The sequence below is a fragment of the Rhynchophorus ferrugineus genome, unplaced genomic scaffold (genome assembly GCF_030347505.1).
Source record: "Rhynchophorus ferrugineus isolate W39M unplaced genomic scaffold, kcgeb_rfMv2 rfM1, whole genome shotgun sequence".
Classification (NCBI taxonomy): domain Eukaryota; kingdom Metazoa; phylum Arthropoda; class Insecta; order Coleoptera; family Curculionidae; genus Rhynchophorus; species Rhynchophorus ferrugineus.
In genome coordinates this window covers 62703137-62724799 of record NW_027472580.1, presented here as the reverse complement: position 1 = coordinate 62724799, position 21663 = coordinate 62703137, and the positions used below count along the sequence as shown (strand labels likewise).

The following is a 21663-nucleotide window of genomic DNA, read 5'->3' as shown; positions in this document are numbered from 1 at the left end:
TATTAAAATAATATTAAAGATACTTAATTGTTTAAGGAAAAAAAGTATATATATACATATTTATTACCTGAAGAACGAGGGGATAGTACAGTAGGCGTTTTCGGCGTTTGTGGCGCAGAGGTGGGTAATTTTAATGTAGAAGATGATACTGATAATGGTGCTGTAGATGTGGGAGGAACAGAAGCCATGGATGTTGTCATTATGGCCAGACGATTAAAACAGAATCCAAATTCCTTAGGCTCATACTTTTCGCCTACACTCTCTAATCGCTTTAGATCTTCATCAAACACCGATGGTTTTGCCATAACTGATTTAACGATTTCAGACGGTTGAACTTCCTATATATTGTAAACAAATTACTTAGTAACAAGCTATAGTTAAAATCAAATCTACATAACTTTTTTTTATTGTAATAAATCTTATATAGATCTTACTTTAATTATACATACCGTTAGATCTTGAATTTCCAACAGTTTATGCCTAACTCTAAATTTCTCCCTATTTGCATCTAATAGAGCTAAGGCATCATTTCCGGCAGCACTAAGAGCCCTACTACCTGACCACTTTTCATATTTTTCATCTAATGATCGAATTCGTTCTTCTAATGACGGACTTGGTGGTGTACCATCACCTTTTAAAACAAACAGAATAATTAAATAATATATAATCAATAAAAAAAATTATATATATAGTATTTCTATAATAGATAATTTTAGAAACTGTACTTACTATCACTGGAATTTGAACTAAGACTAGGAGGTCGTGGAGGTGGAGACGCTGGTGGTGGTACTGCGTGGGTGGGACTAGGAGGTCGGACATGATGTGAAACCCGTGGGCTGGTCGCTGCTGGTGGTGGACTAGCCAATGGGTTTACATTATCTTTCTGACCTTTAATGCCTGCTACTGATACTGTTCCTGAAAATAAATGAATTTTAATACATCCTTTATCTATTCTAAAATAGTGATGAAAAAATATTTGATACAATAGTTTGAGAGTAGAAAACATTAATATACCTCGCTGGAATTCCGGTGTACTGCGAATTTGTGCTGCAAATTTTGGCAAAGGCAGCATGAGAGGCCCATCTCGTTCTCTCGGCGTTCTCTTTGGAGGATCACCAGGCGGAAATTCTGGATTCTCATCGCAAAGCGGTGTGCCCGGTCTAGATCCGCCCTGATCAGATCCATCCGAATGCTCCGCCTACAGTTATTGTTAAATATTTTAAATTATACTACAAAAATAGTTATAACTTTACTTACATAATGCGAATGTCCTGTAGTCCTAGTACCACCTTCACTACAGCCAGTCCTTCGCCTCTTGCAACCAACAGCGTGTGGGGCGTAATGATTGCTATATTTGTTATCTACCGATGGTCGCCTTGAATGATGACGTAGCGTTGACTCCGAAAGCCTTCGAACTTCCATAACCTGATATATATCCAAAAATAAGACATAGAAAAATACACAAAAGCCTTAATAATATTAGTAAAAAGCAAACGATACAAATCTGCATTAAAAATATATATTTTACATTATAATAAACTAAAATTGATTTATTCCCAGAGCGTATACTTTACACATTTTTTACCGTTACATTTAATACTATAAAATCTATAATGCACAGCTTTCTCTAGAGCTTCTGTTATTTTTAACTAAAAATCAGTGATCATCTAAACACATTTCTTTTAAATTAATTTAAAGTTTAATGACCATGATCTTTCTATTCTTTTTTGATTTTAAGAAAATACTTAAAATTAACTTGATCAAAATAGTAAAAATAACTTCTCAATCTCTACTGATGATTGTAATTAAAACAAGTTAAATATAAGAGTTTTTTTTCGAATAATGTTATTTTTTTGGAAATTACAAAATAATAATATTTAAAAAATCTTAAAACTACTTCTGCTATAAAACTCTATAAAAATAGTAAATTAATTGTTTAAATATTCTTAATATATTATTTAATACTTTCCTATTGTATGTATGCAAATATGTATTTTATACATGTAATAAAAAATAGAAACATCATTAATATAAGTAACCACTACAACAGGAAGTGTTTATATACCATTATTAAAAAATTAAATGTATTACTGGTTTTATAAGTGAGATTGAAGTGGTGACTAAAATAGAACAAATATTTTCATGTGACTTGATAAAATATGTATTTTCCGCTGGAAGCAAATTTATGAGAAAATATATTAATTTTGCAGGTTAATTTGGAAATAAAATGTTCTTTCTCCAAAATGCCAAAACTAAAACTAAGCACTGAGCATTCCAACTACCATCATTCACCATACCCTTTAGTAATTGTATAAAATAAAAACAGTTACGTTGTTATTAGCAGACCTTGCACCACCACAGCACAAGAAAACAAATGGAACACTCCCTGCTACGTGGCCCTACCTTTACCTTTCTGTTGTGATCTCTATTTGTTTCAATGATGACATCTCCAGTGATAGATGGATCCAATAAATCTAATTTGAGACGTTTCTTCGGACATATTAACTCATCTCCAGAGCTTGGACACTCCTCCAATTGTTCTAATAAGTGGACTCGTTCTTTCTGTAGATTGCGTATGTCGTGGGGAGCGTAGGGCACCGTCTCCACCAGGTTTTGTACTCGAACCTGGTGGTGTAAGAATGGGTACTTGATTTAAAAAATCCGAAATTATTACACTGATATTAATCACGTTTAAGACAACTTAATACTATATGGGTAAACATATGCAATGTTATTACTTACCTCTAATGGATCCAGATGAACAGGACTATCGTGTAGGTATACTCCATGTTCAAAAGGATCATAAGTGTCTTCGTGTGAAGCGGCCGAACCCTGACTGTATTCGTCGTAGCTACGATGAGTCGTATGTCGACCTTCGATGTTAGCATAATCCGCTATATCATAATCGTAGTACCGTGATACTCGCGTTCGACCTGCACGAGGTGTTGCACTTCCAGGAGTACCTGGTGATGCCACTGCTGCTACAGACGACCGACTAGAATAACTGGAAGTTCTGGGCCGTGTAGGTGTATCATACCTATAAATAATATACAAATATATGTAGAATCATTATTATTAAAATGATGTTATAAGAACATTTTACATTTTATACCTAAAGAATCAAAGATAAGTTAGCAGCTTAGCAAACATGTATTAGCTTACCTTGACAGTCTGGAGACTGCTGAAGATTCAAAACCTCTAGAAGAAGTTTCACGCCTGTCTTCAAATGTTCCACGATCTAACGTTGCGCCGGGCTTCTGCACTCGTTCATAGAAACACTCCTGACACTCCCGGCTGGCAAAATCCACCTGCAATTTTTGTCCCTTCATCATGAAGCCTCTCATCTTCGCAACAGCTTGTTGAGCCTGAGCTACATTATCATAAGATACCAAGGCTTGGCCTTTTTCCCGATCTATCATCATCATGGTGATCGTGCCAAAGTGTTCAAATTGCACGCGTAGGTTTTTTTCAGTTACGGTGTCAATAATACCGTCCACCCAAACGCAATTATACGCCATCGATTTTCCAAAACCAAGTTTGACACGGTTATTACCCAGATGTTCTCCGTCCATTTTTCGAATCGCCTTGACAACGCTGACGATGTCTGCATATTGACAAAAAGCGTACGAGCTGACTGCTCCTTGTTTTTTTATGTCGATCTCGATGATCTCGCCAAATTGATCGAAGTGCTTTCGTAGATCTGAGGCGGTTACATCCTTCTCCAAGTTTCCTATGAAAAGAGTACGCGTTGCTTTTGGATTGTACTCGTCGATCTCCGACTCATAACGATATTCGCCGTCATCGACGTCACATACAGCATATGGAGCAACCTAAAATAAAATTAATTAAAAATTAGTGAAAATATTTTTGCCATTGGCGTGGATTTAAAACAATGAAAAATACTGACTTAAATTGATTAACTATAAATGTAAATATGGGGCTTTTAATTATGATTTGAAAGAATATTTTAAGATGAAAAATTCAAAGCAATCAGAAATCAAACGTGATGGTTAGGAACAAATCTGTTTCCAGATATTTAAACAATTGTTAATGACAATGATAATAGGATACGCTATGATAAAAAGATAAATATAGAAAATTATGCGGTTTGCGAATTTATAAGATCATGCATTAATATCCATGGCAATACCGAATATTTATTTGATTTAAAGTTAGTATTTGGTAAGATTTGTGGGTTGTAGCTATTTAAATCGAATAAAACCATCACTGGGTTTCAAATTTCATTACCGATTGCTGCAGATAAGTTTAAAAGCATTAAAAAGAAAATAACGATTATAAATAAGAAAAATCAAACTTTATTACAGATATTATGACAATAATGGGTTACATGTTGCAAACCATATTTGGAAATGCTTAAACAGGAAGTCCTGCTCGAAAAATTTCCGACACGGAATACAAAATCTCCTAAAAAGAATGAAAAAAGTTCCTTCTAATAAATATTATGTCCCATAAAATGACAAACTGCACAGTTATCGACCATGATCCTTGTATTTATGAACATATAAATGCTAATTCATAGTCGTAATATATCAGAAAATATAGAAAGTTAAACTTAAGGACCCAAATTCCGTTTTACATTTAGAAAATAATTATTTAATCAATAGTAATAAAATTGAGCTGAAAATAATGCAAAACAAACACAAAACTATTATTAAATCCATATATATGTATATATATATATATATATATATATATATATATATATATACTCAGGACAGAATAAAATAATATAATAGCAATAATGTTCGCTTTACGCTTCATTTTGCGACGGTTAAAACAAGAGATTTGTGTGATTTCTAGAAGTTCTAAAGAGGGAAAATCGTTAGTGATCGGTTAGCGGGAGCCTCTAGAACGAAAACAGCTGAATTGCTTAACATTTCACGAGCAAAAGTATACCCGGTAATGACAACATGCACAAAACATAGCAAAACATCATTGGATAACATAATGCGATTGTGATGTGATTAGTGATTGCGAAACCTTTCATTACGGAAGCCAATGCTAAGTTGCAAAAGAAGTTGACGAACCATAAAAAAGTAAACACTTAATGATTAGAAGATTGTAGTATGCTCCGATGAATGATTACATTGTTTCCTATAAACAGCCGGGTTTATGCATGGAGAATACCAAAAGAAGGTTCTACAGTCAATCATGGAGGATATTGCGTTATGATCCCGGTGGCAATATCGTGATATTTTGCTGGTCCTCTTATTCATATCACTGGCCCTATTACTGCCAATACATATTTCGACATCCTCAATGATGAAGCTCTTACTATGACTAGCATATTGCTGCCAAACACCGATATATTCTAAGATAATAATGCTCCCATATATACAGCCAAAACGATTCAACTTTAGTTTGGAGAACATCAGAATATCATTAACATCTTCTCTGGCCTGAACAAAACTGAACCTTTATAGGAAGTTTTAGAGCAGAGAGTGGGGAGTAAATTTCAATAAATATATGATACATAATATGCAAGAATGGTGTCATAAAATATTCAACAAATATTATGAGATATTGAGACAATTTAATCAACAGATGTTCGAAGACAATGTGACAGATATAAGATCTATCTACTTACTTTGGATTGAATTCATCATCCGATCGTTTCACAGGCATTCCAATAATCTAGTGAAAATCTAGTAAGATATAATAACGGAAAACAATCCCGGAAGAGAGCTGATGAAATCAGTGGCCGATGTGAGCCATTTAGTTGCAATCGTTAATATGAAATAAAACCGCTGTTATGACTTTCCAGTTAATGGAAATGGAAAATGGACGTAAAGAAGAACATTAAAAATCTATGAGTGCATCAGAAAATTCAATGTTGGAAGTAATTTGTATGTTAAAGTCTTTACCATCTACATAAATTGAAATCAAGAAAATGTTAAATAAAGTTTATCTTCTGTCTGTTCATACAAATAAAATTATTATAATAGTTTACTGTTATAAAATACCTCGATCTTGCATCCGAAAAACAGTTTGTCATAACTGACTTCCAGAGCCTTTTCCGCGTCTTCTGGTTTCTTGAAACAAACTATGGCATATCGGTCGGCGTTCTGACCAACCACCTTTACCCATGTTACCTTCCCATGCTTCTTGTATTCGTGGAAGAGGCCATCTTTCAGGGACGTGTCGCTGGACCGAACAGGTAAATTGCGTACGCAAATGGCCAGCGGTCTTCGGTCGTCAGCTGCTCCTGAACCAGCCTTCTTCCGATGACGGTGGCGACGAGAACGTCGCGATGATGTAGAAGATGTGTCCCGCGATGTAGATGATGAGGACGAACTGCTACTGCTCCTAGACCGCGACCGAGACGGCGAACGGCTGCTGGTACTTCCGTTTGGTGACGCCGATCTGGAACCCGATCTAGACTTGGCCTTTTTTCGCACGCTCTCAGAATTCCGTCGTTCGTTCGTATCTGACGGCGCTGAGTTATACCCTGTTGTTTCCGACTGACTTCGTTCGTTACTATTATTATACCTGAAATTAAAACGGAAACGATTAGTTTATCATAATATATATATTATAAATCATTTAATAGATATCATATTACAAATTACTTTACACAAGTGTGATTTTTTCTCTTTCTAAATATAAGGTCTAAGGCCCATTTTTTCCGGATACATTTTTCAAAATTCAATTATATTTAAAATACAAATATTATCGCGGTTTCTCGTTGTTGAAAGTATCAGACCCAATGCTTCAGAACATCGAACGGGCTTGAATTACATAAACTCTCAGAATAGCAGAGTTTAGTATTATTGGCAAAAACTTTAGTTTTATGGCTCGTTTTGCAGTGCCCTGAAGCTTACAGTTCAGCCAGGAGTCACCTAAATATCTCCAAGTATTTGCACCAGATGGAAAAATTCTAAATATCGGATACAAACTAAAAAGAACTTTAGAAGAGAACAAGAAGGCTCAAAGAAGGTCATCAAATGCTGTGTGAAGCTTATGGCAACCATGCTCCATTGATTTGTAGATGTGAATATTGGTTTCGACGTCTTAAAAGCGGCAATTTTGACATCGAAGGCAAAGAGCCAAAACTTTGAAGACATTGCTCGATGATGATCCATGTAAAACGCATATGAATATGAATATTAACCATTTCTAATCGCTTGAAGAATATGGGAATGATCCAAAAGCAGATATTTTCTGTCGTATGAATTAAAGCCAAGAGACATTGAAAGGGCGTCATGTGTGAAATGCTGCTCCAACAGCAAAATCGGAAAAGCTTTTGCATCGTATTGTTACTGTTGATGAAAAGTGGATCTATTACGACAATCCAAAGCGAAAAAAATCATGGGGACCAGCTAGTTATGCGTCAATATCAATGGCAAAGCCGAATATGGTCCCAAACTAAAATTCTGTATTTGTTGGGATCAGCTTAATGTAGTATACTATGAGCTACTAAAACATAATGAGACATTAAAACAAACATCGACTACAATTGATGCGTTTGAGCTGTGCACTGCGAGAAAAACGACCGGAATACGAGCAAAGACACAAAAATGTTATTCTTCAGCGTGACACCACTCAACCATATGTTGCAAAACTAATAAAAACATACTAGGAAACATTAAAATGGGGAGGTCTACATCACCCAAAGTATTCTCCAGAACTTGTTTCCTCTGATTACTACTTGTTACGACATATGAGTCGTAACCTGTCTGAGCAGCGCTTCACTTCTTATGAAGATACTAAGAAATGGCTCGATTCGTGGATAGCCTCAATATCGTTCTTTTGAGTTAAAATCATTAAATTTCCCGAAAGATGGGAAAAAATAGCGGCTATCGATGGACAATACTTTGAATAAAATACATTGTACCGATTTTCCACAATAAATCTTCAAACTAAAAACATCCTTTAAAAGTAATTTATAGGTCTAATATATTTAAAATAAAAATGTTATCGTGGCATTTTGTTATTTTGAAAGGATCTGACCTAAGGTTTCAGAACACCGAACAGGCAAATCCACGCGAGTTACATAACGTCTCGGCATTGCAGTTTACTGTTATTAGTAAAAAAAAAAGTTTTAAGCCGCGTGTTGAACTGTCTTGAAGTTTACAGCTTACAGCTCAGCCAAGATATTTTCAAGCATTTGCACCAAATGAGAAAAATTAAACATCTCTAAGATGGGTCGCATATACGTTGTCTTAATACAAACTAAAAATAACTTTTTGTGTAATTGGCCGTAGAATTATCAAGCTTAAAAAGTATTTTTATTAAGAGTTATAATGAAAAAGTGTAGGGTACTAAAGTTTTGTCACATAGTGTAATGTTATTTACACTTAACTCAATTTACATGTAACGTGGATAATTTTGGACCACGTTGTTATAAAATTGTGTTTTCTGGTGATAACTAAATAATAAACAATGTTCGTTTTTCAATTGTTCGAATGAATCAGCGGTCAAAAGTACAATCGGATCGAAATGTTCCAAGAATAAATAAAGTCGATAATATGCCGACAGTCCACGACACAAACAAGAATGAAACAAATGATAACAGAAAAAATAACTGACTGTTTCTCAATAATGAATACGACGATAATAACCATTAACGATGAGGCAGGCGTTGTCATTATAAAAATAAACAGACGACGGTTTAATGGCACGCCAGTTTACTGCTACCGCATAAACATAATAGTTTTCAATTTACATCCAGTGTGGGTGTAATATGATATATTACGGAGCGATTTAAAAATTATCAAAATAAAGGGCTAAAATAATGTTTGCCGGTTTATAACCTGTAATAATTATAACTAATATTTTGAATAATTTAGCGTACATCTGACAACCGGACGGCGACCAGCTGTCAGACGTATGCAAAATTCTTGAAAGCAATAGTGATAAGAGGTTTTAACTCTTACCTATAAACATGTAAAAAACAGTAGTTTTTAGATGCAGTATAATGTTAAAATAAATTATACGTGATAACATTTTTGTTCAATTATTTTATTTAGATTAGAATTTTGTTATATGTCAAAGCCTAACTGAATTAAAACTCAGAGTTGATGCGGCAACATTGCATTGTTTCGACGTCACAAATATCCACGACGCATTACTAAAAAAACTTTGAATAGACTATATAGTACCTAGTTCTAGTTAAACAATTTTGTTCGACTAGCATACATGTTTAATTTTTTTAAACTTTAAACTTTATCTTCTTCTTTAAATCTTTAAACTTTAATCAAACAAAAAAAATTATGACTAATCAGTTGTAATAAACATATAGAGTTGATTCTAATCTGAAGACTAAACTAATCTTAAACAAAACAAAAGACCTTATTGAACACATTGATTTTTAACTATTTTTAACAACTACCAAACCAAAAACCCAAATTGTAATATAATTTTTTGGGATTTTTCGTTGAAGTCATAAAAAACAAAAATTACTCTAAACTTTTATTATAAGCGAAAAAGATTATGTATGTATAAACCGATAAGAGAAAACTTTGGTAAGTGTAACTTATTTAATTATTGCAGGTAAAAAATATTTCCTTCTAAAATACAATCCCTTTTTATGTTGAAATTAATGCCAATATTTTAAGGCCTCTCATTTCGTTCCGTATCCCACTATTTTTGAAATTCGAAATTCGGGTTTTGTTGAAAAAAGCCCTGATTAGTTAAATGAATTGTAAAATTAAATGAAATATGAATGTGATATGAAATCTGTTCTGTTCCCCTATTTTCCCAGTTGGAATAGTGTTACCAATTTTAAGATAATTTAAAACAACCTTTTTTGAAAGTTTGAAAGATACAGGTATTTTCTGTTATTCCATACACTAAATGACGGTCAAACACGTGTAATAAGAAAGAAGTGGGCATCATGCCGTCCGTAGCTTTCCGTTCGCAGAAATCCTATACGTAAACAAACGCCTGAAGAAATAGTCTTAAGACAAAACGTGCCAGGCATTTTAAAAACTATTATAGTTTGACGTATTATCGTTTATATGATAAAGAACAAATAATTCAGAGGAAAACATAGAAAATGAAGTTTGTTCTACAATATTTTTATATGTTACTTCAGCTTTTGATAAAGTTTGCCATGAGGTTTTAAAGCATAAGATTAAAATGCCTCTCCCTTACCAATAATCACAAATTTTAGTCATATATAATTGATCGGTACTTCAGAGTGAAAGATAAAGCTGCCTATTCTGATTTGAGGAAAATACAAGCAGGTGTGCCACAGGGAAGTGTATTGGTACCAGTCCTTTATCTGCTGTACACTCAAAACTTGAATATATTCAATGAAAATATTGTTGCTGCATTTATAGATGATACAGCAATCCTAGCCATCGGAGATAACAAAACTGAATCAACCGAAAAGTTACAAACAGCTATTGACGAAATACAATAACAAAAAATGCACTGAACCGAAAAATAGCACATCAAAATGTATGATTTCACCAACAAAAGAATCAAGTCCAAGCCAGAATATACAAATCAGCAAGTAGTCTCGTATGGAAATACAGCCAAATATCTTGGCATAACCCTTAATGTTAAACTCAGCCACATGTTACGAAAAAATGTAAAAAACTTAAGCCGAAGTCTTGAAACGAACTTATGGTGTTTACTCTAGGGTTGTACAAGACAAAGCAAAGAAATATTACACAAAGATCCCAAAACAAGATACTGTGAGGTAATGCTCCATGGGATATTCGTAATAATCCATGGGATCTGCACCAAGGACCTGAAACTATTTATAACGATATCAAATAATATGCCCAAAAATAAGAACAGAGACTACATCATCACATTAATGCTGAGGTTCTCCAGCTTAGTCAGAAAATTAAAGAAAGTAAAACCATTTGATCTAGTTCAGTGAAGTTATAACCAAAACTCATTGTATATTAAAAAAATGATATAGATGTTAAGCCCAAAGTATCTATCGTAGAATAAAAGCAAATAGCTTATTAATGTTAATGTACTAGATTTCTATAATAAATAATAAAAAAAAAACAAAATAAAATATACTTTTAACATGAAAAAACAATAAATAATTATTGGTGATGATTGATTTGTTGGTTTTCGCTTCATTTTGCGACATTATTACTGACTCGTTTATATCGGGTATAAAGCTATAATTTATATTATTTAATTTCCGTCTTACGGTATTTTACATATACTATAATATTAGGAGAGTGTTAATCAATTTTGCATTTTATAAGTAGGGTTAAAAAGATTATTAAAAAGTTATTTTACATTTAGACTTAAGTATTATATTGTTACTTGTTCTTTTACCGTTCAGATTTTAGTTTTAAATAAACTAAATGCCCTATCCATTATTGTCTACTAACAGGTCAATTGAAAAGTCCCCGGCCTGACACATAGATGGCGCTACTATAATTATAAAATCCATGTTTTCAGTTAGCAGCAACCTTCAAAAGATGCGTGTATAAATTTGACAGCTATCTGATCATTAGTTTGTGAATTATAAAACTTTGTGATTTTGACTGAAGCAACTTTTGTTATTGTGAAAAATGGATAAAAAAGAATTTCGCGTGTTGATAAAATATTGCTTTTTGAAGGGAAAAAATATAGTTGAAACAAAAACTTGGCTTGATGTCGAGTTTCCGGACACTGCTCCAGAAAAATCAACCATCAAGGATTGGTATGTTGAGTTTAGACGTGGTAAAATGAGCACCGAAGACGGTGAACGCATTGGACGCCCAAAAGAGGTTGTTATCGACCAAAACATTTAATAAATCCACAAAATGATTTTGAATGACCGTAAATTGAAATTGCGATTTTGAAGCAAAGAATAAATCGTACTATAAAAAATGGTATCGAAAAGCTGGAGGGTCGCTATAATCAGTGTATCACTCTTGAAGGGAATTATGTTGAATAAAAAAAAATTATTTTTGCCAAAAAAATGTATTTTACTATGGTAGGCCGGGGACTTTTCAAATGACCTGTTAGGTAATAATGAATAGGAAATAATATCATAAAACTTTATAGATATATCAATCGTTGTGTTTTGTGTAAATGAGAAAATCGAACAAGAAATATTGAAATTTAACACGATTGAAGATTTGCAAGGGCGGAAAGATAATATTGGAAGAACGCGATTCAGGTACCTATGTTAGGAAAAATAGTACCACATCTATATTTGCTTGTCATCGATCAGTTTATTATACGATTATATTAAAAGTTGGGAGACGTTTGAAACTCCTCATTAATATTTCCCATTATGCATATATATATATACACATACATACATATATATTTTTATATGAAAATAAATAAATTATATTTGTTATTGTACATATTATTTTATTTCTATACTAAAAAAAATTAAAATTGAATTTAAAGGGATATTTTAGGTTAATTTTTGAATCAAAGAAAATATATTCTTTGTATATTATATTCTTTACATATATATATATATATATATATATATATATATATATATATATATAATAACCAGCAAAATCACATTTTGTGCCAGGCGTCCCTATGAGTAAATTCTTGTATTTGATGATATTATATATAATAAAGCATGAAGGTGATGGAAACGTATGAAAAGTGTCTGTGTCTAAGGAAAGTATATCATATAAAAAATAAATTCATAAAACATTCTTATGACCAGTTACAACATGCGTAATATTAAGCCAAAGTGTTAAAAAGCGAAAATCTGACCCTTAAATAATCTCACACACGTGAAGGTACAGCAACAGGACAATTTTATTCACTCACCTGGACTCGTATCCTGAAACCCAACTCGCGCCCCCTCGATGACCGCCCCCACGAAACCGATCGCGGTTCCGGCCACCTCTACAGGTACCGGAACCGCCTTCGGGGGCAGGGGTTGCAGCGCCCCTTCGCGACGACTCCGAAGGGACATCCGAGGGCGTCCTACTGACGCCCGAGCCGCCCGTCGACGACGACCGTTCATAAAAACGAGTCGTATTCGGGGCAGCGTCTGCAAAGCCATGTTCGTCAGACGATCTGTAACAAAAATAGTGATTATTTTCAAAAAATTCCTTCAAAACCTAACATTTTTTATATGAATTATTAACTACAGTATTAACAAGTATTAACTACAGTAGTTTGAACCAGAGATGTCGGCAGCATAGAAAATGTCGATAGTTATTAGGGGGGAGATATCTACAAAAGTTCGATACATTCCTTTAAGAACACTAGGCTTTTAAAATCGATATTTTAATTTGCAACTCAAAAATTCAATACTCCATATACAAATATCGATACTTTTTTGAAAAATTATCGATATATCAAATAATATTGATTGGCGAAAAATATTGATTTTTTAAAAAATATGAATATATGTTATGTTATAAAATAGAAAATGATTTAGAAACACAAAAATGATTAATTTACTTTAAAAACTGTTTTATTCAAAGAAGAGGAAACTTGTTGAAGTGAGGGTTTTTATCTATTAGAAAACAGACTAAAGCCGTTGACCAGACCATTTATTCACCATTCAGTTAGTCTTAACACAGATGACCCTTGAACAAGGTTGTCATAATTTTGTTTTGCCTTTAGTTTTTAATCTTCCCATTTAATTCGAGATGTTTTGATGATGAGATTGATGATGGTTTCGATGGTTTAGAAGGACCTAATACAAAAAGTTCAAATATAATGTAGGAATAGAATTGCAATTGATAATGAAATAGGATCACTCGTGAAAAAAACTCTGATAAATCATCTGTTCTAATCAATGTTACATGGTTTGTCTGAACAATACTTTTATTATTATGGATATTCCAAAAATTTACCAAATGAAAAGTTGCTTGTCTAAGTGATTTCTCTTAATTAAATACGAAAAGAGCAGCGGCAGCAATGAAAAATAACATGTATAATAGTTTCAGCAAATAAAAGAATGAATTAAATCATATTCAACAAAAATATAGTTTTATAATGAATGGTAATTACATAAAAGCCATATTTTAACCAAAAACTATTGGTGGATTTTACTAAAAGTGGAAAAATAATTCCCTAAGTCTATTGTTTCATTATGTTGGCCTTATGAAAAAATATATATAAATCTCATTAACGCGGTATTTTAGTTTAGAAATTTTAAAGAATCGAATTTTTAAAGCATCAACGATAAGAGGATTTTTCACAATTTAAATTATTTTTGAAGACATAATTGACAAAGACATTTTTTAAACAATTTTTGGACATTCCGTTTTTTTTTAAATAGTAAAATGTTAGTTTTATTTTGATACAATTGAGGATTTTATACAGAACGCTCACACCAAATTTCAAGTAAATCAGTTCAGTGGAACTTTATATTTCAACTGTTTCGAAAAAAACGCCTTTAAAGTTTTGTTTTTTGATGCTGCGTCATTAAAATAGCATAATCGAAAATAATTTATATTTTTAAACATCCTCTTAAATGCATATTCTAAAGCTAAACTTTGAAAGCTTATAAACATGAAAAAAATCTATTTTCTAAAATTTCTAGACTAACTTTAATGGTAGATATAAATTAAATTTATAAAACCCCAAATTTGTTCTATTGATTTGTTTTTTTGATATTTTTAAAAATATATTAAATTGTTTGTACTTGCGTACTTGCGTTACCAAAGCTTTATATATATTACTTGAGCAAATACTTGAAGCTGTTTTCTAAAGAGCCAGGTGATTTCCAAGATTCCGATCGACGTGAAAATTTCTTGAAGATCAATTATAAGTACCAGCACAATATATACATAAACTGGTTGTTTGAGAAATAGCTTAAAATAGTTGCCCAAGTAATATAAATGAAAACCAAACTTTATTAAATGAATTAACTACAGTCGCTATTTAATATACTTTAAAGTATGAGTACACGAAATATTGTATGATAACAATATTAATAATTTTCATAATAGTGAATTCTTTTTATCTTGTAACACCTAAGAAAAATATTCAGTTTATATAAAATAATGTCTAGCGTTTACGGTTGCCTATTATCAAATAACAATTTATTTTCGTGTTTTGAGAATACCCTTGATCTTCCTGTTTGACGAAATACTTTTCTAATTATTTTTTTAAATATATCTATATTGTTTTATATTATTTTATACTACTGTTATACTACTTAAACATTGTTTAAGTTACATTTATGAAGTCAAGAGTAAAACGACGATATAACAACTAGGCGTATTATAAGATTATTTATGTGATACTCGATGCGAATCCAAAATCCTTCAAATTCTTAGAATAGCGAATCTGAATCGCGTTAGTAAATTGCAAATCTCCTCGAGAGTCGTTCAAGGAATAGATTTTTATTTGTCGAAGAACCCAATAGCTAAGAGACAATATATGCGAGCACTCATGAAATGAGAGAAACCGTAACTTTTTAACAGTACAGCTGTAACCCGCTTCGCGACCTATTCCAATGAATCGTGTCATTCGAACCGCCATCTCATCGGGTGGCAATTAACGATTAATTCTCCGACGGTGCAAATAAGATCTGTGTAATGGCGCCCCCCGGCGGTCGCGTACGTGCAGTTTCCTCACGACTCGACCAATCATTTAAATTTCGTTTCGGTTTGAAGTAACGGTACGAACGGCACACGACACCGCCGTTCTCTCTATAACTGTATCCGAGGAGATCAGAGTCGATCAGTTTCTTTCTCCATACGCGAATCGAAACGAACGTATACGGGGTCGTGGATTTTATTGACAAGGCCATTTTATTTCGTTCTGCTTTAAGACCAAATATCATAATGTCAGTGCGATACAAAACTCATTGTATCAATACCATTCATTATACTTAACATAACGGTTTAGTGGGGCCAATTTTTCATCAATACATCCCTTCTAACAGTTTCAAACATTTACTAAAGCTAACAAAATTTAATTAGGGTAGATCGGGGTCATCTGATTGAGATTTTGTTCAAATCAGTGGATAGTCGATTCAAAAAAAATATTAGGAAATAATAAATAATAAAACCGCATATTAGCATAAATTTTTTGCAATACTAGATTAACTTTATAATGAAAAAGGCTTATTAAACACCACAGGTGGAGTCTGGACCCCCCAGAACATAATAAAACATTAAGTTCGACAAAAAAAACGTTAAAATTATATAGATATTGGATAAAGTTAGAAATCTTAAAATATTAAACAGTATTAAACACAGTAGTCTATTAAATCACTTAACTTATTATTTCAGGTGTGAATGTTCAAAAATTGCACACACTTATAACCTATAAGATAAAACTACCCTCTATATAAATTACTTCTTAGGCATATTTGTTGATGATTGATTGACCTTGCATAAAGAATAATCCTTTACAAAATGTATCATTAAGTCAAGTGGTGCTCCGGTAAATAAATAGTATCTATGGTGTCCCTGATTTTGGTTATTGCATTTTGTCATTCAACATTTTCCCAAAATATTTACTAAACTAAAGGTACATTACTTATTTACCTAATCTATTTCACTATTTTATTGATGGAAGTGATTTTTAATTTATTGAAAAAAATTGATAATGAAATATTAATACTGACAATCTAAACTGAGATATATTTTTTGTAGTATTCTTTATTATTGAAAAGCTACCAGAAAAAATATTAAGATATCGCTTAAGTCCCCTGCTACCAATAATATCCAAAGTATTTGAAAAATTACTGATTAAAAGTTAAAACCAATCATTGATAGAAATAATCTAATACCTGCACATCAGTTTGAATTAAAGAGCAAAACTTTAACAACTAACCAGGTACATACAATCAGAAATATTATTGAAAAAACCTACGAAGAGAAAATAGTTTGCTCAGCTACATTCTTGACGTAGCGCAAGCGTTTGATAAAGTCTGGTATAAAAGACACATGTATAACTTCATAAAATGTTAACGAAGCAATACGCAACAATGAAAGAAATAAAAACAGGTGTACCGCAAGGCAGTGTTTTTGGTTCTATTCTTTACATACTCTATACATGATATGGTGATATACCATAAATAGAAAATGTTATTATAGCTACACTTGCTAATACTGACACTGCAATATTTGCTAAGTAATAATATAAACAAGTGGTCCTAGACACGGAGAATAAAAGTCAATGAGAATAACTCCGTGTATACTGAATTCACTTACAAACTATTCATACCAAATATGAAACTCAGCTGGGATAATTAAAATACAAAAATATGCCTTGGTGGGACAACCAGATAATGAAAACTATATAGGTCTATGGAATTCAGTTATGGAGATGTTATCCGAGAAGTAATATCAACATAATTCAAGTATTTTAGAACAAAGCCTTGCGATTGTGGATATACTCTGATCACTTAATACAATACTTGGTACTTGGAGTACAGTACTTAATTTACAGTAGTTTTAGTCTAACAAGTTATATTATTTTGAAAACAATGCACGGTGTCAGAAGTTGAAGAAAACTATTATCAAATTGAACGAATTGAGCTTCGAATTGCTTTGCTATGCAGCAATTCATACCTGCCACCCAGCGACTACTGGCTGTTGGCCTCAAAAGGATGCTCCGAGGAAATAAGTATGGTTCAAATAACAAAGTGATCGCTTCTTTTGAAAACAAAGACAAACCGTTCTACATAAAAAGGAAGAGAGTATGTTGATGATTAAAGTTGAATTTTGTCTAAAAGTTATTTTTATTAGTTGGGCCTTGGACTTGTTAATTGATGATTGTGAATACCGATTATATAGAAATAATTTCCAACTGTTAAATTCAAGTCACATAATATTTAAATATTTAATAAAAATAAAGAATTAAATAATTTTATATATATAAAATTAACAATGAATTCTATGTATATATTTCATTTCAGTTAACAATTTTAATAAACGGCATAATTAGTTAAGAAAATAGGCATAATCTAAAAACTGATGCTAAATCAAATAAAATAAAAATATATTCTCATTTGTCCTCTTTCGAATCAATTTCACAAACGTTTATTACAAAATTAGTAGTTTCCAAGCCATCTTTCATAAAAAATACTGATAAACAAATCTCATTTTATAATATATAAATATATTATATATTTCTGTTGCAAAACATAGCTATAAAAATAAGTTTCAACAATTTATTTCCTAAATCTGTAATATACCGAACCAATTACGTTTTTATTTGATATTAATAGTTACAAATACGAGTTATTAAAACAAAGGTTTATGGATTACTGATTATTATTTTTATTAAATTGATCAGTGAAATTAGGTTGAATTTTAAAACATTTATAAAAAAAACTGTTATATTTTTAGAATAACCATTTCAATTAGCAATGGGTATTTATACTAGGGATGCCGAAAAAATAACGATATATCCACACTTTTTTCAAAACATATCGATATTTTTGGCCGATATTTTTCGACATTTTAAAAAAATTTAAGAAAATTCATAAACATTATAAAAATCATGGTACTGCAATTGCAGTTATTGCAAAAAAAGTCGATATTTTTTCTTCTTAGATATATCGAAATATCGATTTTTTTTTCGCCGGCCAACACCACTCATTTATACGTTCAAGTTTAAAGCAGAGCATTACTCATCGTTCAGTTGATTATTTTGGATCAGTATCCTATACTATTGTGTGACCACATAATTGTCTAGTGTTAGATAAAAGAAGACGCTATTTATAATTTAGACGTTTAACATAACACCCTCAAACATAAATCTGTAGTTGATAAGTATCGACTACTTATAGAAAGATATGTTAGGGCTAACTGAAGCTACAGAAGTTATCACGAGTGCTTTGGAAAGCTTAAAAAATACATTTTGTTGAAAATCTAAACCGAACCATCATGGTAAATATCGACAGTTTGTAAGTGTTGTGAAATAAAATTTCTGTCACAATTCCAAATTTACATTTTCTTTTGTTTCAGAAATTTCAATATACAATGGAAACAATTGCCTATTAAGAGTTTAATATAAATATTAAATTAATTTGAGGTCGTGTTAAATCAAAAATCTTAACAGGAATATTAAACTTCAGAACCCCGTCTAATTACTTATCGTCTTTTGAATCATTCATTATGAAATATTTGATGGATTGTTGAGGTCATTGATTTCATTGCGGTATAAAACAATCAAATTAGGCTAATAGTAAGTGTTTCCAGATAAGCATTGTATTATTCAAAAATAACAAAAGCGTTTTTATTCACAAAGATACGCTTTCTTATATTTCATTGTTGGGCCGTTGCCGCTGACTGAAGTTTTCCGTCGGCTGGCATCGTCCATGGATGCATAAAAATCATTACGATGGAACCGCTACGCGCTCAGCCTTTTGTCGCGGGTGTAGATGTAAATTTTTCATGACCACGTACCCGAACAGAAACTGTGCTTCCTACGTGCTTTATGTAGTGGAACTTGTTTCGGTCGGCCGCAAATGACGGCTTGACAACGAAGACATGGACGTTTTCAACGCAGCAGACTTTGCTATTAGTGTTGTTAGTTCGGTGGATATTATGCGTATACGTAATTTTTACGTATTTTCCCGCAAAATTATTTTAACTATCAGGCCCATAAATTAATTTTAAAGATTTGCAACGGATGGTGTTATTGCGTATTAAATCGTATCGGGACCATTTGTAACCAATTTCATGTTGAAGTCTCACTATTAGGCTTATTCACCTTATGTCATTTCGTCGTGTAGTGTGAACAAAATACTTTTTCAGACCGTTGAAAATGTCTGTATTTTTACAGAGTAACTAGTATTTGCGGGAAGTTTTACTATATCACTAATTTTAAGAAAAAGGCGACCGAAAGTCAACGAATACTGTGTGAAGCTTATGATAACCATGCTCTATTAATATCAACATGTGAACACTCGTTTCAACATTTTCAAAGTGGTAATTTTGACACCGAAGACAAACATAGTTCTGGACAGCAAGACAAGGATTTGGAGGCATTACTTAATTCAACTATCAATGAGAATTACTACCCATTACAATTGATACATTTGAACCTAATACTGCGCGAAAACGGCAGAAATACGAGTAAAGACATAACAATGCTCGAAAACATGTTGCAAACCTAAGCAAATATACTTGGAAACATTAAAATGGGAAGTGCTACCCAGCCACCGTATTTTACAAACCTTGCTCCTTCTGAATTCTACATATTCCGACATATGAGTCGTGACGTGTCTAAGCAGCAATCTTCAGATACTAAAAAATGGGTCGATTCGTGGATAGTCTCAACAGATACATCGTTCTTTCGAAATAGAATCCCTAAATGGCATGAAAGATGTAAACCGATTTACCGATTTTTCACAATAAAGCTTGAAAATAAAAAAACCATCAAAACTAACTTATAGGCCTAATATAATTTTATTCACCCTTATTTCTGGAAATATTGTGCATTATTTTTCATGGTGTTCTCATGAAAGAATATAATTTGCCTTCTTACTTATCCAGTAAATGGTTAAGTTTTTTTCAATGCTTATTGCAACGTTCGGCAGTGATTCAGTTACAAACAATTACAAAAGTTCGTATTAAAGTACACATATTCCATCAAATAAACAAGAAACAGCGGGTGGAAGTAAAACATAGATAATGTTCAAGCATTAGTCTAGTTAGTGTCCGGTCAGAACATGTAGGATCCACCATGAATATAAAACAATTCAGCATCTTCAAACTTTCGAGGTTGCACAAAGAGCGTTTGTACTAATAATGATGACTGTGTTTAATGAAACATATTTCGTGAAATACGTCGGCTTCGCGAACACTACCAAATAATTCCCATGTTTTCGAAGCATGTGTTCGTTTTTTAAATTATTTTTAATATGGACTGGGTCTACTGCTTAACGTGGGCTCCGAACAATGGTTCTCGGTATTAAGCCTACCGACTGGCGAGTTTTAAAAGACGTTTTTAAGACTGGCCAATTTAAGTACTATCCCCGAAGACATATTTTACCCTCCTGGTTACTGATCTAACTGGAATGATTTTCCTTAACGGGATCTACAACAATCACAGACATAAATATACAATTATGTCCCGGTGGGATTCAAACCCGCGATTATCACAGCATTAGGAAAGCACGTCCTATCCTCTTAACCACTGTAGCTACCAAGCCGGCCTTCTTTTCGTTATTGGAATCCGCCTATAATAATGGAATGTATTGCCGAATGTATTGTTTATTATTTGCTATCTAATAAAATAGATTAAGTAATTCACACAGTTCAAGTGATATAGTGATGCAGATGTGAAATATTTGTATTTTAAGTAAAATTTTAAATTCGAAAAAATAATCTGTAAAAATGCCCTAATATCAAGATAGCAATACAATTATTTCAAAACTTAAACGCCTTTTATTTTAATTAACTGGAAAAGTATTACCTCACCTTCTATTTTGTTCTAATTTAGATTTTTTTAATTTAATTTTAATTTTTAATTTTCTATGGTAATTTGGAAAAAATTCAAACTTTTCCTTTCACATAATTATAATTACCTCGATTATTTTCAATATTACATTTTTTAATAGTAACACTCGTGATTCTCCAGGAATACAAAATTGACTGTAATTGTTACACCTGAATCAATGCATGAAACTCATAATGCAGTTGGGATGGATGTCTAATAAATATAGACAATAAAGACCCAAAAATATGCATCAATCGATTTTCAGTCCTAGGTCCTAGGATAAACGCAATATGGATGGCACCTTACGCAAAAGAACGAAAACATTTTTCTTCGCCGATA

The 21663-nt window shown here is 32.3% G+C and overlaps 1 protein-coding gene across 12 annotated transcripts in view; it reads right to left on the bottom strand.

Moving 5' to 3' along the window:
* The window catches only part of spen (spen family transcriptional repressor split ends), a 131177-nt gene that overhangs the window by 12686 nt on the left and 96828 nt on the right, over positions 1–21663 (bottom strand). For 4 of the 12 annotated variants that reach the window (XM_076405682.1, XM_076405437.1, XM_076405085.1 and 1 more), the window contains 10 exons: positions 12727–12978; positions 5985–6510; positions 3163–3830; positions 2743–3037; positions 2404–2646; positions 1258–1425; positions 1015–1198; positions 730–915; positions 450–631; positions 68–338 (listed from right to left, as the gene is read on the bottom strand). In XM_076405682.1, coding sequence (XP_076261797.1) covers positions 68–338; positions 450–631; positions 730–915; positions 1015–1198; positions 1258–1425; positions 2404–2646; positions 2743–3037; positions 3163–3830; positions 5985–6510; positions 12727–12978 — 2975 coding nt within the window. The remainder of the gene's footprint in view (positions 1–67; positions 339–449; positions 632–729; positions 916–1014; positions 1199–1257; positions 1426–2403; positions 2647–2742; positions 3038–3162; positions 3831–5984; positions 6511–12726; positions 12979–21663) is intronic. The other 8 variants (XM_076406009.1, XM_076405751.1, XM_076405352.1 and 5 more) reach the window with 3 other exon arrangements.